Here is a 14,556-nt window from a genome sequence, read left to right as displayed (position 1 = left end):
CTAGTCAGTCTATGATCTATGGTTGCATTGTTTACAAATTTGTTTGGACAACACTGATCTCCTGAGTCTCCTTAGCACTTAAAAAATATTGGCATCTTCTTAGTCATTTGAATGCACACACTTGTTAATATTCAACTCTTCTTTGATCTTCTTCAATACAACCTTCTCTAACAACTACAAATTAGACAAATATTTGTTTACATAATTTTGCCAAACCTCAACACTGTAGAATTTTATCTAAACCTACACAGTATAGTAAGAGCTAGCTAGAAAGAGAGAAGTAACAAAGAGAAAATTTGAGAGAAGAATCAAAATGAAACTAGTACATTGAATGACAAATGAATGAATTTACAAAATATAAATCCTCGAAGAAAGCATAAAATGGAGGAAACGATGGGTGGAATTGGAAACAAAAGAGAAGAAAGCCACAAATTTAGAAATAACAAATTGAAACCTTATAACCTTCTTTGTTAGCTTCGAATATAAGAAACAATCATTTTTCCCAAGCCATGTAGGTAAAACAGGCAATAACACTTGTAAAACAAGGATAAAGCTACATTTGAAAGAGTACAGATTGTACTAACACCCCTCCCCTTAAGTCTAACTAAGGAGATTAAATCCTAAGGAAAAGAAAGAACAAAGAGGGAAACCCAAGTGGGAACAAAACTCCCCCTCAAAAATTATACAATTATTCTATCAAATTAGTGGGTGGAGGTGATTGAATAGCTGCCGATACTGGAGGTGTACAAAGAGGAGAATCAGGAAGAGATGTCTCTATGTAATCAAGACAATCAAGACTCTTCCAATAAGAAATTTCCTCTTCAATGTCAATGTCATACATAGGATCATCATCATTATCAAGGGAGAGAAGAATGTCTATAGTTGGATCATCTTGGAATGAAGGTTCAGTGGAATCTCCATATATTTCCCATAAAGTGGCCCAAAGAGTGCAAGGGCACTCAATGTGTGACATAGCCTATGATGTGTGTTCCCAAACACCTAAACCAATTAATCCTAAGACATGATCATTTCTACTTTCCAATGTAGATTTTTACCAACGAATACTTGGTTTAGGAATATGCCGATACAAATGTGGTAATAGATGAATCCATCAATATTGCTCTTGGATTCCATCATGCCAGGACTTATTGAGGCAGTCACCGGTGAGGAGGGACCTCAAGGAGATCAGTCCAAACCGGTCAGAAAGAGTAACATAATGGAAATACATAGATATGATGGAGGAAATGCATAGCAAATAGTATTTTTATTGCATGACTTAATTACATCCAATCGATAACAATCGGGTTACAACATAATGGCACACAGACCTGGTAGAATAGGTCACACTGGGACCTTGAATCGAAAGATCTATCTTCTAGGCACAGTCTATCTATTTGATGTTCCTTGATTCTTTGATTGATTACATTCTAAAGCATGATTACAAATATATATATCGATCTAAAGGATCTGATCAGCCTAAAAGGATCAAAACCCAAAGAACAATGCAAAATGAACAAGGTTGGCCTCCGCCAAGAGATTCCTCTGAAAAATCCAAAGGATGAAATGCAGAATGTCAGCCACACACTGAGCAACATTGAGATCAACACCCAAGGCTCCACAAGATTCAGAATGGGTTTTGGTAGATCACAAGAATAGGTCTTAGGCAACTAGTAACAAAGGAACAACCGGTAACAAGAAACTATCAAGCATGGTAGCGATATCTTACCAAAAAGTGATCCAAATGAGATGTGGTTAGAAAGCAAGTAGGGTGATCAAGTCTTCAAGTAGACTCCAACTCCACAAGAACCGGTGAGCCAAAGCTAGGAGACACAGAAAGGAAAACTAAAACTGTAAACTATAAAACAAAATAGAAAATAAAATGTTTTTGGTTGATGCAAGATTGTTGTGAATTGGGGATGCTCCTACATCAAGCATACATGATTAATAAAAAAAGTAAGACTCTCACTTTGCTGGGGTCAGAGAAAAACCAAGGCAGTCTACCTCTTCCTAAGAAATCCAAGAGAAATCTTCCATTGGTTTGTTCTTCTACTTCACAAGATATTCTTTGTACTGACTACTTCAGGTACTACACCCAATCCTACTATCCAAAATCTCTTCAATATGATCTGATTCCTTCCGGGGCAATTGTTCCTATAAGTTTGCAATACTATCCTCACTAAATTCTGGTTTATGGTATTCATGAAGATCTATAATGTTGAATATAGGTGAAATACTTAGACTATCTGGTAGCTCCACTTCATATGCATTTCCAGAACTAAACTTTCTCAAGATCTTATAGGGTCCAAACTTCTTTATCTGCAACTTATTATAAGTTCCAATTTGGAACCTCTCTTTTCTCAAATAGACCATCACCTTATCACCAACTTCAAATTCCTTATGGCTCCTCTTCTCATTTTCCTTCTCCTTGTATTTTCAATTCATGTCTTCCAAATGTTGTTTAACTTGAATGTGCAATACTGCCATGTGATCTGCAAACTCATCTTCATTTGAACTCTTTGGGTCTTCACTGCTAAGGTCTCTCAATTATATTATTCCTTTAGTATGCACTCTGGTAACAATCTTAAAAGGTGTTTTTCGGGTACTTCTATTCACTGAGTTGTTATAGGAAAGCTCTGCTTGTGCAAGGATCAAATCCCAACTTCCAGTTCTATCCCCCACTAAACATCTCAACAATTTTCCCAAACTCTAGTTAACTAATTTTGTTTGTCCATCAATATGTGGATGAAAAGTAGAACAGAGCTTCAAATATGTCTTCATCTTCCTCGAAAGTGTTCTCCAAAAATAGCCAGAAAACTTAGTGTCTCTGTCTAAAACTATGCTCTTAGGTAATCCATGCAATCTTACCACTTCCTTGAAAAATAGGTCTACTACATGTAATACATCTGATGTCTTCTTGCAAGGTATGAAATAAGCCATCTTTGAAAATATATCCTCTACCACAAATTTAAAAGAATTCCCGCTCGGTGTCTTAGGTAAGCCAAGTACAAAATCCATACTTATATCCTCCCAAGGTCTTACTGGTACTATGAAAGGTTTATACAATCCCACATTCTGACTACTACCTTTTGCAACTTGACAAACTCTACAACTCTACACATATCTCTTAACATCCTTATGAATCTGGGGCCAAAAGTACTACTCACTCACCAATGCAAGTGTTTTATCAATGCCAAAATGTCCAGCTAAACGTCTACTATGCTTCTCTTTTATCAGGTTCTCTATCACTGAACTTTCACCTGTATGCACAACTGAACTCCCTTAAATAACATCCCATTCTAAATGAAGTAATCCAGCCATTTTCTCCTATCAACCATAACTGGTTCTCTATATGCTTTCCAAGGTTCTACAAATTTCGGGTCTTTGTCATACAAGGTCTTCAAATCTTCAAAACCTAATACTGCCACTCTCATCTCTGTCAGCAAATTCCTTCTCCTACTCAATGAATCAACAACTTTGTTAGATTTCCCACTTCTATGTTTCAACACAAAGGTGTAACTCTCGAAGAACTCTACCCATCTCATATGTTTCTGATTCAACTTATTTTGATTGTTCAAATATTGCAAAGTTTGATGATCTGTATACAACACAAACTCCTTAGGCAATAAGTAATGTCTACATTTCTTCAAGGCTTGAATAATGACATAAAAAAATTGATCATATACTGAATATCTCTTCCGAGCATCATTCAATTTCTCACTGAAATATGCTATTGCTCTCCCTTCTTGACTCAAAAATTCTCCTATTGTTGTTCCACATGAAATACCTTATTGAAATTTGGTAAAGCCAACACAAGCTGCTCAGTCACTTTATGTTTCAACAACTCAAAAATTTTGTTTGCTTTGGTGGTTCACTTGAATTCCTTCCTATCTCCCCTCATTGTTTCAGTCATAAGATTACAAATTGAATTGAAATTTCTGATAAACTTCTAGTAAAAGCTAGCTAATCCATGAAATGATCTTGCCTCTCCAATGCTTTCTTATGTAGGCTACTCAACAATGGATTTCACTTTCTCAGGGTCCATCTTCAAACCATCCTCAGATATCACAAAGCCGAAATAGACTAGCTCATCCTCCATGAAAGTGCACTTCTTGATATTGATCAGTAACTTTTCTTCTCTCAACCTTTGCAAAACTTGTCTTAACTACAACAAATTCTCCTCTTTTGTTTTACTGAAAATCAGAATGTTATCCAAGTACACAATAACAATCTTATCTAAGAATTTCTTCAAGACCTCATTCACCAGCCTCATGAAAGTACTCAGTGCATTACTCAGTCCAAAAGGCATCACCAACCATTCATATAATCTTTCATTTGTCTTAAATGTTGTCTTCCATTCATCAACTTCTCTGATCCCGATCTGATGATATCCATTCTTGAAATCTATCTCTGTAAAGTACTTTTCTCCACTCAAACAGTCCATTATGTCATCCATCCTAGGCAAGGGAAACCGATATTTCACTGTCATCTTGTTTATTTCTCTTGAATCATTGCACAACCTCCATTCTCCATTCTTATTAAGTGGTAATATTGTTGGTACCGCACAAGGGCTAAAAATTTCCTTGATCAAACCTTTCTTCAAGAACTCCTGCACTTGTTTATTCAATTCTTCATTCTCTGTCGGTGTTAACCGGTGTGCGGATTTGTTAGGAAAACTAGCTCTGGGAACTAAGTCCATGCAATGACTAATACTTCTAATAGGTGGAAATCCATCAGGTACATTATCAGAAATGATATCCTCATATTCTGCCAGCAAATCTTTTATATCTATCAAGTGTTCTCCTTTTGGTTCCGGTCTCTTAGTCTTTTTAGGAATTAAGGCAAAACACACATTCTCATTTCTCAATCCATCCATGAACTTCCTTCCATCTACTAGATAGATTCTGGTATTTGTACAGACTTCATTCTTCAAAGGTTCCTCCAAAGGCAACAAGGTTTGATTCATCCCATTGGCCACAATGGTGTATGTATTCTTCCTCCCATCATGCATTTCATGTCTATCAAACTCCCAAGGTCTTCCCAACAAAAGATGACAAATGTCTATAGACATAATATGACACAAATTTCATCATGATAATTCCCAATTTTTAATTTTACTAAACACTGTTCACTCACTAATAACTTGTGTTTATCCTGAATCCATGGTATATGGTAAGGCTTCGGGTGTTTCAATCTCTCCAATTTCAATTGATTCACCATCTCTTCTGAAACAAGATTATCTAAACTACCACTATCAATAAAAATTTTACAACACTTACTGGATACCTTACATTTGGTATTGAACATGTACTTCCTCTGCAAGGGTTCTTTATCTCCTCTAGTATGACACAAAGCTCTCCTCAATAGTTCTCCATATTCTGGTTTATTATCTGTTCCAGTGGGGTTCTCTTCCACCACTGTCTCTCTTCTAGTAGCCTCTGACTTCTTACATTCAAATGCACGGGTTCCTTCTCCTCCACATTTAAAACAAGTTTTGTTGAATGTCCTTTTTTCTTGTCTTCCAAAGTTCTCATTCCGGTAACTATCCGGTTCTCTCCTCCGGTAGAAATTTCTATCATCCTTCTGGTATGAATTACCTTCCTTTCTCACTTCCTCATCCTTGTTCTGATCTATATTGGTTCCTCTTCCTCCGACGTAGCCTCTTCCTCCTTGAAATCTTCCTCTATTAAACCTTCCACCTCTACCTCTTTGTCTCTGATCATGCCTTTTATTCAATTTCTCTTCAATGTTTATTGCATACTAGTAAGCCTCTTCAACACTCTCTAATTTGATCATACTGAGTTCATCTTGTATAGGCATTTGCAATATGTTCAAATATCTTTCAATTTGTTTAATTTCATCATCAACATGTCTGGATCGGATGTTCAACTTGTAAAATGCTTCAGTGTACTCCTTCAAACTAGATTCCTTCTGTCTTAGATTCTGCAACTTTTGGAACAAATCTACTTGACAATTTGTCAGGACAAACTTTGATTTTAACTTAGCAATCATCCTATCCCACATCTTAATCTTTTCTTTACCTCTTCTTTTCCTATCAACTTGCAAGTTCTCCCACCAACAAGATGCATGACCCTTCAAACAGGTACATGCATACTTCACCTTCCTCTCTTCTACAGTGTTCTCAAAATCAAAATACTTCTCCATCTCTGAGATCCAATCCATCAATTCATCTGAATCTAACTTCCCTTCATATCCTGATGGGGTAAAATGAGGTTTAGTGTTCACCCTACTCAAAACTCTTAAAAACCTTTCCTCCTTTCGATCAACTGCCAGTAGGTTCACTTGTTCTATCGGGGCTTCTTCTCCTTCATCTTCGCTCACATCCTCAACATGTTGGCCTCATCTCTGGGCTGTCTCTATGGCTTCTAACCCGACTTCTATTCCTCACAACATCTCCATTACAATAGGGTTTGCATTCCTTAATGCCATTAATCCATACTAGTCCTCTGCAATTGCAGGTTGGATCCACAATCCTCCACCCTACAACAAAATTCAAGACAAATAGTTTTTTTACTGCATGAAAGTTAATTACATCCAACTGGTAACAATCGGGTTATAACATATCGGCACACAGGCCTAGTAGGGTCACACCGGGACCTTGAATCAAAAGATCTATCTTCTAGGAACAGTCTATCTATTTGATGTTCTTTGATTCTCTGATTGATTACATTCTAAAGCATGAGTACAAATATATATATATCGATCCAAAGGATCTGATTGACCCAAAAGGATCAAACCCGAAGAACAATGCAAAATGAACAAGGTTGGCCTCCACCAAGAGATTCCTCCAAAAATTCCAAAGGATGAAATACAGAAGGTCGGCCACACACTAAGCAACATCAAGATCAACTCCCAAGGCTCCACAAGATTCGGAATGGGTTCTGATAGATCACAAGAATAGGTCTCAGGCAACTGGTAACAAAGGAATAACCGATAACAATATCTTCCTGGAAAGTGATCCAAATGAGATGTGGTTAGAAAGCAAGCAGGGTGATAAAGTCTTCAAGTAAAATCAAACTCCACAAGAACCGGTGAGCCAATGTCGGGACACACAGAAAGGAAAACTAAAACTGCAAACAGAAAACAAAACAAAAAAGAAAATGTTTTTGGTTGATGCAAGATTGTTGTGAACTGGGGATGCTCTTGCATCACTTATAGTTTCCTTCTCCCAAAGTGATGATAGATGGATGATATTTAATTCTCATTCTAGACTTAGATTACCCCATTTTGGAACTTTATTTAAGTTCATGAATATATAAAAGAATTTAACAAACAACCCCCAAGACAATGAAATTTTTTATTCTAAAAGAGCTATAATTTTAAAAAATCTGCAAAAGATTGTTATGCTTCTTCTTTCTAGCAACCATGTGCTCTGATACCATGTAAAATTTAATCTAAACTAGCACAACATAGTAAGATCTAGCTAGAAAGAAAGAAGTAACAGAGAGAAAATTTATGAGAAGAATAAGAATAAAACTATTTCATTTATTGACAAATGAATGAATTTACAAAATGAAATGCTTATGTGAAAGCATAAAACAAAGGAAAAGAGCGGTGAAATTGGAAAAAAAAAGAGAGGAAAGCCACAAATCTAGAAACAGTAGATTGAAAGCTTGATATCCTTCTTAGTTATCTTAAAATCTAGGCAACAATTGTTTTTCCCAAGCCATGGAAGTAAAACAAGCAACAACACCCATAAAACAAGGATAAAGCTGCATTTTGAAGATTGCAAATTGTACTAACCAACACTCCCTGGACCTTTTTCTCTACTCGGATACTAATCGTGGGCTTGAAATCCAAGCAATAAATAAAAATTGTAACTCTGACTAATAAACTCTTAACACAAATATAAATCTCAAACAAAAATATTTTATTTAGCTTCCTTTGATGGATTGCATTTTCTAGATTGTCTCAAACATTACAATTGACATTTTTCTATAGAGGTTGTAGCCTAGAATTAGATCATAAGATCTAATAAAAAACTAATGACTCATCTTTCACTCATTACATGACTTCTTTTAAGCAGCAGATAAAAATGATTTAAAAAACCGTTAATTGTTGTCTGAAAAACAATCTAATGCAAATTAACTTTCTAAATATGTAAATTGTGCTTAAATTTTTTTTTCATTAGCATGGTGAATAGTATGGTGGTGAAGTTCATGCATCACTTCTCAACAATGATGATTAATTTGTTGTTATAGTTTTTGTCACCAAAGGTCAAACCCCACTTGAATGTTATTGCTGAATGTTTATATTACACATAAGATCTCTTATTTGTAATCTGAAAACTCAAAACTCTTAAAAAAAAAAAAAACAGAAGAAAACATTTACTCATTAAAATAAATAAAAGAACATCATCTTTCACATAGGCCTGCACAAGCCACTCTATTATGCACCAATTTGAACCATCAACAATATGAGCAAAAAAATTGAACGATACTAAATTGTATTCGCCTTTCCTGATGCAGATACTATAAACTGTCACTAACAACATAAATAGATATAAATTATATTGCTTGTGTGAGGCTTCATGAATTTCATTCATGACCTCTACAGATTTTTATGTTACTGGATGTTGTTTTCAAAAACGTTTGGAGATGCGAGTGCAGCGTTGGGGAAAAATATATGTATTTCAGAAAATAGACGTGTCCAGCCGGGTATTAAAAAAACTTTAGAAATTGTTGTTTCGAGGAGACGGCTGATCCCGCGGAATCTCTTAATTTGGGTTACGTTCCGTCTTTGCCAAGCGTGTTAAATGAATTTAATAGGCTTGAAATAAATATTTGTACTTTATTTGCTTGTATGGATCGTACAGGACAACAATCCTTAGATACCTGCTGCCTGCGACGGGTCCCGTTACCCACAAACATTGTTAAATATATGGTGAAAACAAAGTGCCCCAAGTTTCATTAGAAAACGAAAACAGCTGTAAATGCTTGATTTCTCCGTTCTTGTGATATCATAGTGTGAATTCCTTTCTGTGAGACGAAAACCAGGCGAAGGCGACAATGCCTCAGTATTCTCCAATATTGGGTTATCAGAAATTTTCTTTTTCAGAAATCTACCAGGCCGATGAGACCGAGCAGAATAATGGTACCCTAGGGAAGTTGGATGAAGTATCAGTACCCCTAAATTTTTTTACCGAGTTGCCGATCAAATTCGGCAGCGAGATGCCCACAAACAAAACGGGTCTGTCGTCTGAAGAAATCATAAAATTGGCGGGCACGAGGTACATAAGAGGCTTCGCTTATGATGGATTCGAGTCTTGTTTTGTCACTCCTGCTCTTGCAAGCGAGGACCAGAAAGGACTAGAATTGGCCCATCTTCTGTTCGCCTCTGCAGAACTGATAAGCAACAAGCAGTATGATCAAGCATCCAGGCTTTTGATGCAGTGTCAAAAGTTCTCTTCGCAGTGTGGGAATCCCATACAGAGGATCGGCTACTACTTCAGCGGGGCTCTACTGCAGAGAATTGAACGCCAGATCAGCGAGAAGTCTAATAAGCTTCCAAAAGAAGCCTTTGATTTTGCATACAACATCGACAATGGTTGTGATAAGAATGAAATTTATAGCACGGTCGCTTTTTATGCTAGAGCGGTCCCCTTTGTGAAATTGGTGCAATTCTCGTCTGTGCAGGCAATCATAGAGGCTGTGGGAAATGCAAGAAAAATACATGTGATTGATCTGGGGATTCGAACCGGGTGCCAGTGGACAGTTCTAATACAGAGTCTTGCCCTCAGAGCTCCTTCATCTCCGCTCGAGCTTCTCAAGATCACAGCAGTTGGGATGAATGGGCAAGAAATGAAAAATAGTGGAGGAAGACTTGAAGAGTTCGCTAAGTCTTCGGCGATTCCGTTTTCATACAAGATGGTGAAGGTCTCGGATATGGAGGAGATTCATGAAGGTTTATTCGACGTTAAACCTGGTGAAGCAGTTGCAGTGTATGTTCCCTCTGTTTTCAGAACTCTGTTATATAAGCCAGTTCTTCTGCAGAGTGTTGTGGATGTGGTAAAGAAACTAAAGCCCAGGATAATGGTGAGTACAGAAATTGAAGCTGACCACAACTCTCCTTGTTTCGACAAGCGGTTCATCGAGGTACTTTTCTCTTGCAGCACTTGGTTTGACTCCTATGATGCGATCTTGCCAGACAGAGATGATGTTAAAAGGGTCAAGTTTGAAGAAGCGTTCTGTGGGAGCCAGATAAGGAATATGATAGCCTGTGAGGGGAACGATAGGAGGGTTAGACATGTTAGAACTGATGTGTGGAGAAAATTCTTTGGACACGCGGGATTGACGGAAATGGCTTTCAGCCATCAAGTTTGGTATCAGGCCAGGTTATTGCTGAGACAATTTCCTCACGCAGAATGTTATACTCTTGAGGCCAATGGATCTGCCATAATGGTTGGGTGGAAAGGGACCCCATTACAAGCAATATCTGCATGGACTTGTTGTTGAATGTGGTTTGAGTTGTATAGTGAGAAGGCCTGGTCATTCTATTTTGAATGAAAGCATTTCATTTTCAAATTTCTGCCATATATGTTCTTTTGTTCTACTGACCATGGTACTTAATGGTATAGCAGATTACTATGAATGTATTCTTTTTAATCTCATGTTTCAGAGGAGCTTAAAAGATCTTAAAAATGGAGCCAATTAAATTATTGAAAAACTATAATCTAAAAAATTATTAATATAGCTTCATCTTATTCTAAAAGAAACAGCCAAACAAGGACGAGGAATAAAGTAAAGCATCGCACTACGATGATAGGAGTATTGATTCCAAGTCCTTACAGGGTTGCCTTATTTATGTTGTGATATGTATTTTTATTGCACAACAAGTTTATGCACTTAAGTCTAGCTTTATCATGCAAAGCCATGTTCAAAGTAGATAGTTTGGCAGCTTTAAAATAATCGAATCATACTCTTAGCAGTCCATGAATCTTTTCAGACTGTTGATTTTGATTTTGAATGTTGACGAATTGTTTTCTCAATGTTAATTGATTCAGAATGATTTGTACACGAGGCAAGTGAGATTCAACATTTGAAGAAGTCATATGAAGTATTTGCATGGTGACACTATTTACAAAATTAAGAATAGAAAAATTATCAAATATGTAAGTTTATTCAAATTTTTGGTAATGGGTTGCACAAATTAAGTTGTGAGAAATTAAGACGCTGCATAGAGTAGATTTATACAATAACTTGCATCTGAAGATAATAGGAAGTTTAGTGAATCTGAAGATAATAGGAAGTTTAGTGAAGATAGTAGATTAGGTGTGTTATGCACACGAGTACAATTATAATATATGTTTTGCTGATATCCATTTGTTACAAGTGGGGAAAAGAATATGAAGGATTAGATGGAAACAGGATGGTATCTAAGTGGAAGCTTGAAGTGCAACAACTTTCAAAATGTATGTTGAGTTTGAGAGTAAAATAAAGATAGATTTATTTAGAATTAAGAAGGGAATATTTTTATTTTAATTAAAATATTAATTATTTAAAAATTTAAGAAAGAATGTTATGTAATATATTTAAGAAAGACAAAAAAAAAAACTAGTTGTCATTTAAACATTCTTAAACTTTGGTGAAGTTGCAAGAGAAAAAAACTAGTTTTGTGAGGAGAGAATAGGATACAGGAGAGAATTTTCAAGTTGGTAAATATTTTCATATTTCTGAATATAGTTTCACATAATTTTGATGAATATTATCTAGAGATTGTAATTTTCAAGTTGGTAAATATTTTCATATTCTTGAATATAGTTTCACATAATTTTGATGAATATTATCTAGAGATTGTCATCTTTAAGGGTTTTGATGTTAGATTGTAGTTAATTAGGTAGTGTCAAACAGTTGGAGATGGTCTAGGTAGATAAAAACATTACCATCATTTTCGATGGAGTATAGTGTCTCACAATATTTAAAACACTATCTTGACTAGGCTTGTTTTTAGTATCATGTGTAAGTGTTAAATTTAGTCATCATAAAAGATCCATAAATTGTTAGCAGACTTAATGCATAAATAGATCTTCACAATAGATTGAAGAGAATCTATACTTTTTATATTTGATACCTTTACCATCATTTTTTACTTAATTTAATCCAAAATAGATTTGTATAAAATTATTCTTATAAAATTTAAATAGTAAAAATGTATGTTAAGTAGGAAAACAAAACTGAGACGGAATAAATTTATTAAAACTTTCCTAATGAACTTGCATATATAAATTTAAATAAAAATACAACAACCATTAAATTTTAATATTAAAAAAAAAATTATTTATGTAAACAAACCAAAAATTATTAATTAATTTAACGAAAAACTAATAAAAAAATATATTTAATATTAATAATAATTAATTAATATTAATGGGAAGAGTGGGCCAAATCACCCAATCTCAAAAATATTTCTCAATGTTTGTAAAGGAAAATGGGCTAATATATTGTGAACGATTGAATAGGTTGTATATATGGAATGACCACTTATGTGGATTCACTAATATTGCACAAAGATTATACATGTTCCTATTAAAGAAAACAGGGATGAACTGGCGAAACCTACCATCTTCAAGTATTTTCCTAACCCCCATAATCTGGTCATTATCTAGAAGAACTAAACATCATAAAAGATGCTACACATTCGAGGTCACATTTTTATTTTGAAATGATTTGGTTGAGGTCTTTGGATTTGATTTAAAAAATAATAGTTTGGTGGGAGGAGCCAATAGGGGAGAATGGAAATGTACATTTTCAACAAAAACTTGAAATACTCACTGAAAGATTAAAAATATGGAATAAGGAAGATTTTGGCAATTCCTTAAAAAAGAAAACAAAGATTGAAGCACAAATGGTTGAGCTAAGTGAAGTGGTAATCAAATAAAGTATGACACGAATAGAATGAAATGAATAAAAATCATTGTTAGCTAAGAATTAAAAATACTAGTAGAGGAAGAGATTTACTCGAGGTCAAAGTCAAGTGAAACATGGCTAGCTGAGGTAGACCAAAACACTAAATTTTTCTACTATACGAAAAAGGAAAAATGTGAAATTAATAAAATTTATCAACTTAAGAAAGAAGATGATGTTATCACGACTGACATATTAGATATTCAGAGGTTGGTAGTTGATGATTTTAATAATCTTCTTGGAGGTGATGAGGCAGCTAACAAATTGTAAAATATCTTTCAAGACAACATCCTAAAGATAATTACAGAGGAAGACAATGACTATGTAGTAGGCCCAACAAAAGTGTAGGAGATAAAAAAAGATACTTTGGAATTGAATCCAAAGAATGCTCCAAGCTTGAGTGGATTTCTAACTATACTTGTTGGGATTTCATGGGTAATAAGGTGTGGTAGTCAGTTGAAGAGTCAATGAAACCAACTATTCTTAAAGATCTCAATAACAATAATATAGCAATCATACCCAAAAATGGAGACTGTACTACTCTCTGTAACTACTGGCCTATTTCTCTATGCAATTAAATACACAAAATAATTGCTAAAGTAATGGAAAATAGACTCAAAACTCTCCTTCCAAAATTGATTTATCAGGAATAGAGTGAATTTGTTCCTAGGAGGAACATAGTGGATAGAATAACCATTATTGAATAAGTGATGTACTTGATTCATAAATTGAATTTGAAAGGTATGATTCCCAAGTTGGATGTAATCAAGGCCCATGATGGGGTGAAATGGAGATTTTTAGTGAAACCTAATGGAGAAATTTACATTGATAAGAAATGGAATGATTAGATATATAGAAACATATAATATTCCTAGATATTTGATGATAATAAAATAAACTCCAAATGAATTCTTCTAATGTGGAAAAGGAATAAGGAAGGGCGATCCATTATCCTCGTTCCTCTTTGTTATCTTAGCAAATGTCTTAAGAGGGGAAGTTCAGATGAAAGCAAATGCAGATTATGGGAAGATTTAAAGGTATTACAAAACTTACTACCCTTTGCACATCAAATGTTTGTAGATGATACCCTTTTCTATGGTGCATCAATGGTAAAGGAGGAAAAAAACATGAGCAATACACTGGTAGATTATAGTGAAGTGTCGAGGCAAGTAATGGACAAAGAAAAGTCAAGTTTCTTATTCTTTAAAACTCAAAAAGAACTACAAAGGAGGATCTCCAATATATTGGCTTTAAATATAGAAAAGTTCCCATTAATGCATTTGGAAATACTTTTTTTTGCTAGAGTTGCAAATGGTCATCATTGAAGCCTATGATAGATAAATGTGTAAGCAAAATTGAAGGCCGAAATGGGAGATGACTCATGATAGCACAAAGGATCACAATAATCCAATCTATCATTTCAGCTATTGCCATATATGATTTATCTTTCTTAGAGCTAATCAATCGAGCACATTAGAATTCACATGCTCAACAAAGAGTTTTTTATGGGAAGGATTGAATGAGAAAAGTTGAATTCCATTACTCGCATGGGACAAAGTGACAAAGGATAAACAAAACATTGGTGTTAATATTCATAACACAACTGTGTAATAAGGCACTAGGAGAAAATCTTTTA

At 35.0% G+C, this 14,556-nt stretch overlaps 1 protein-coding gene across 1 annotated transcript; it reads left to right on the top strand.

The window, feature by feature from the left end:
* Positions 1-9,026: 9,026 nt before the first annotated feature.
* Positions 9,027-10,472, top strand: LOC131027267 (DELLA protein GAIP-like). Its single transcript, XM_057957282.2, has one exon. It carries the CDS (start codon positions 9,027-9,029, stop codon positions 10,470-10,472), a length of 1,446 nt encoding a protein of 481 aa, XP_057813265.2.
* Positions 10,473-14,556: the final 4,084 nt, after the last annotated feature.

Source organism: Cryptomeria japonica, chromosome 4, assembly GCF_030272615.1.
Source record: "Cryptomeria japonica chromosome 4, Sugi_1.0, whole genome shotgun sequence".
In the NCBI taxonomy this organism is placed as follows: Eukaryota; Viridiplantae; Streptophyta; class Pinopsida; order Cupressales; family Cupressaceae; genus Cryptomeria; species Cryptomeria japonica.
This window is presented reverse-complemented; position numbering and strand designations above follow the sequence as displayed.

Excerpts from the sequence above, each read along its gene's own strand:
- LOC131027267 (XM_057957282.2), top strand. The coding sequence starts at position 9,027 with ATGCCTCAGTATTCTCCAATATTGGGTTATCAGAAATTTTCTTTTTCA.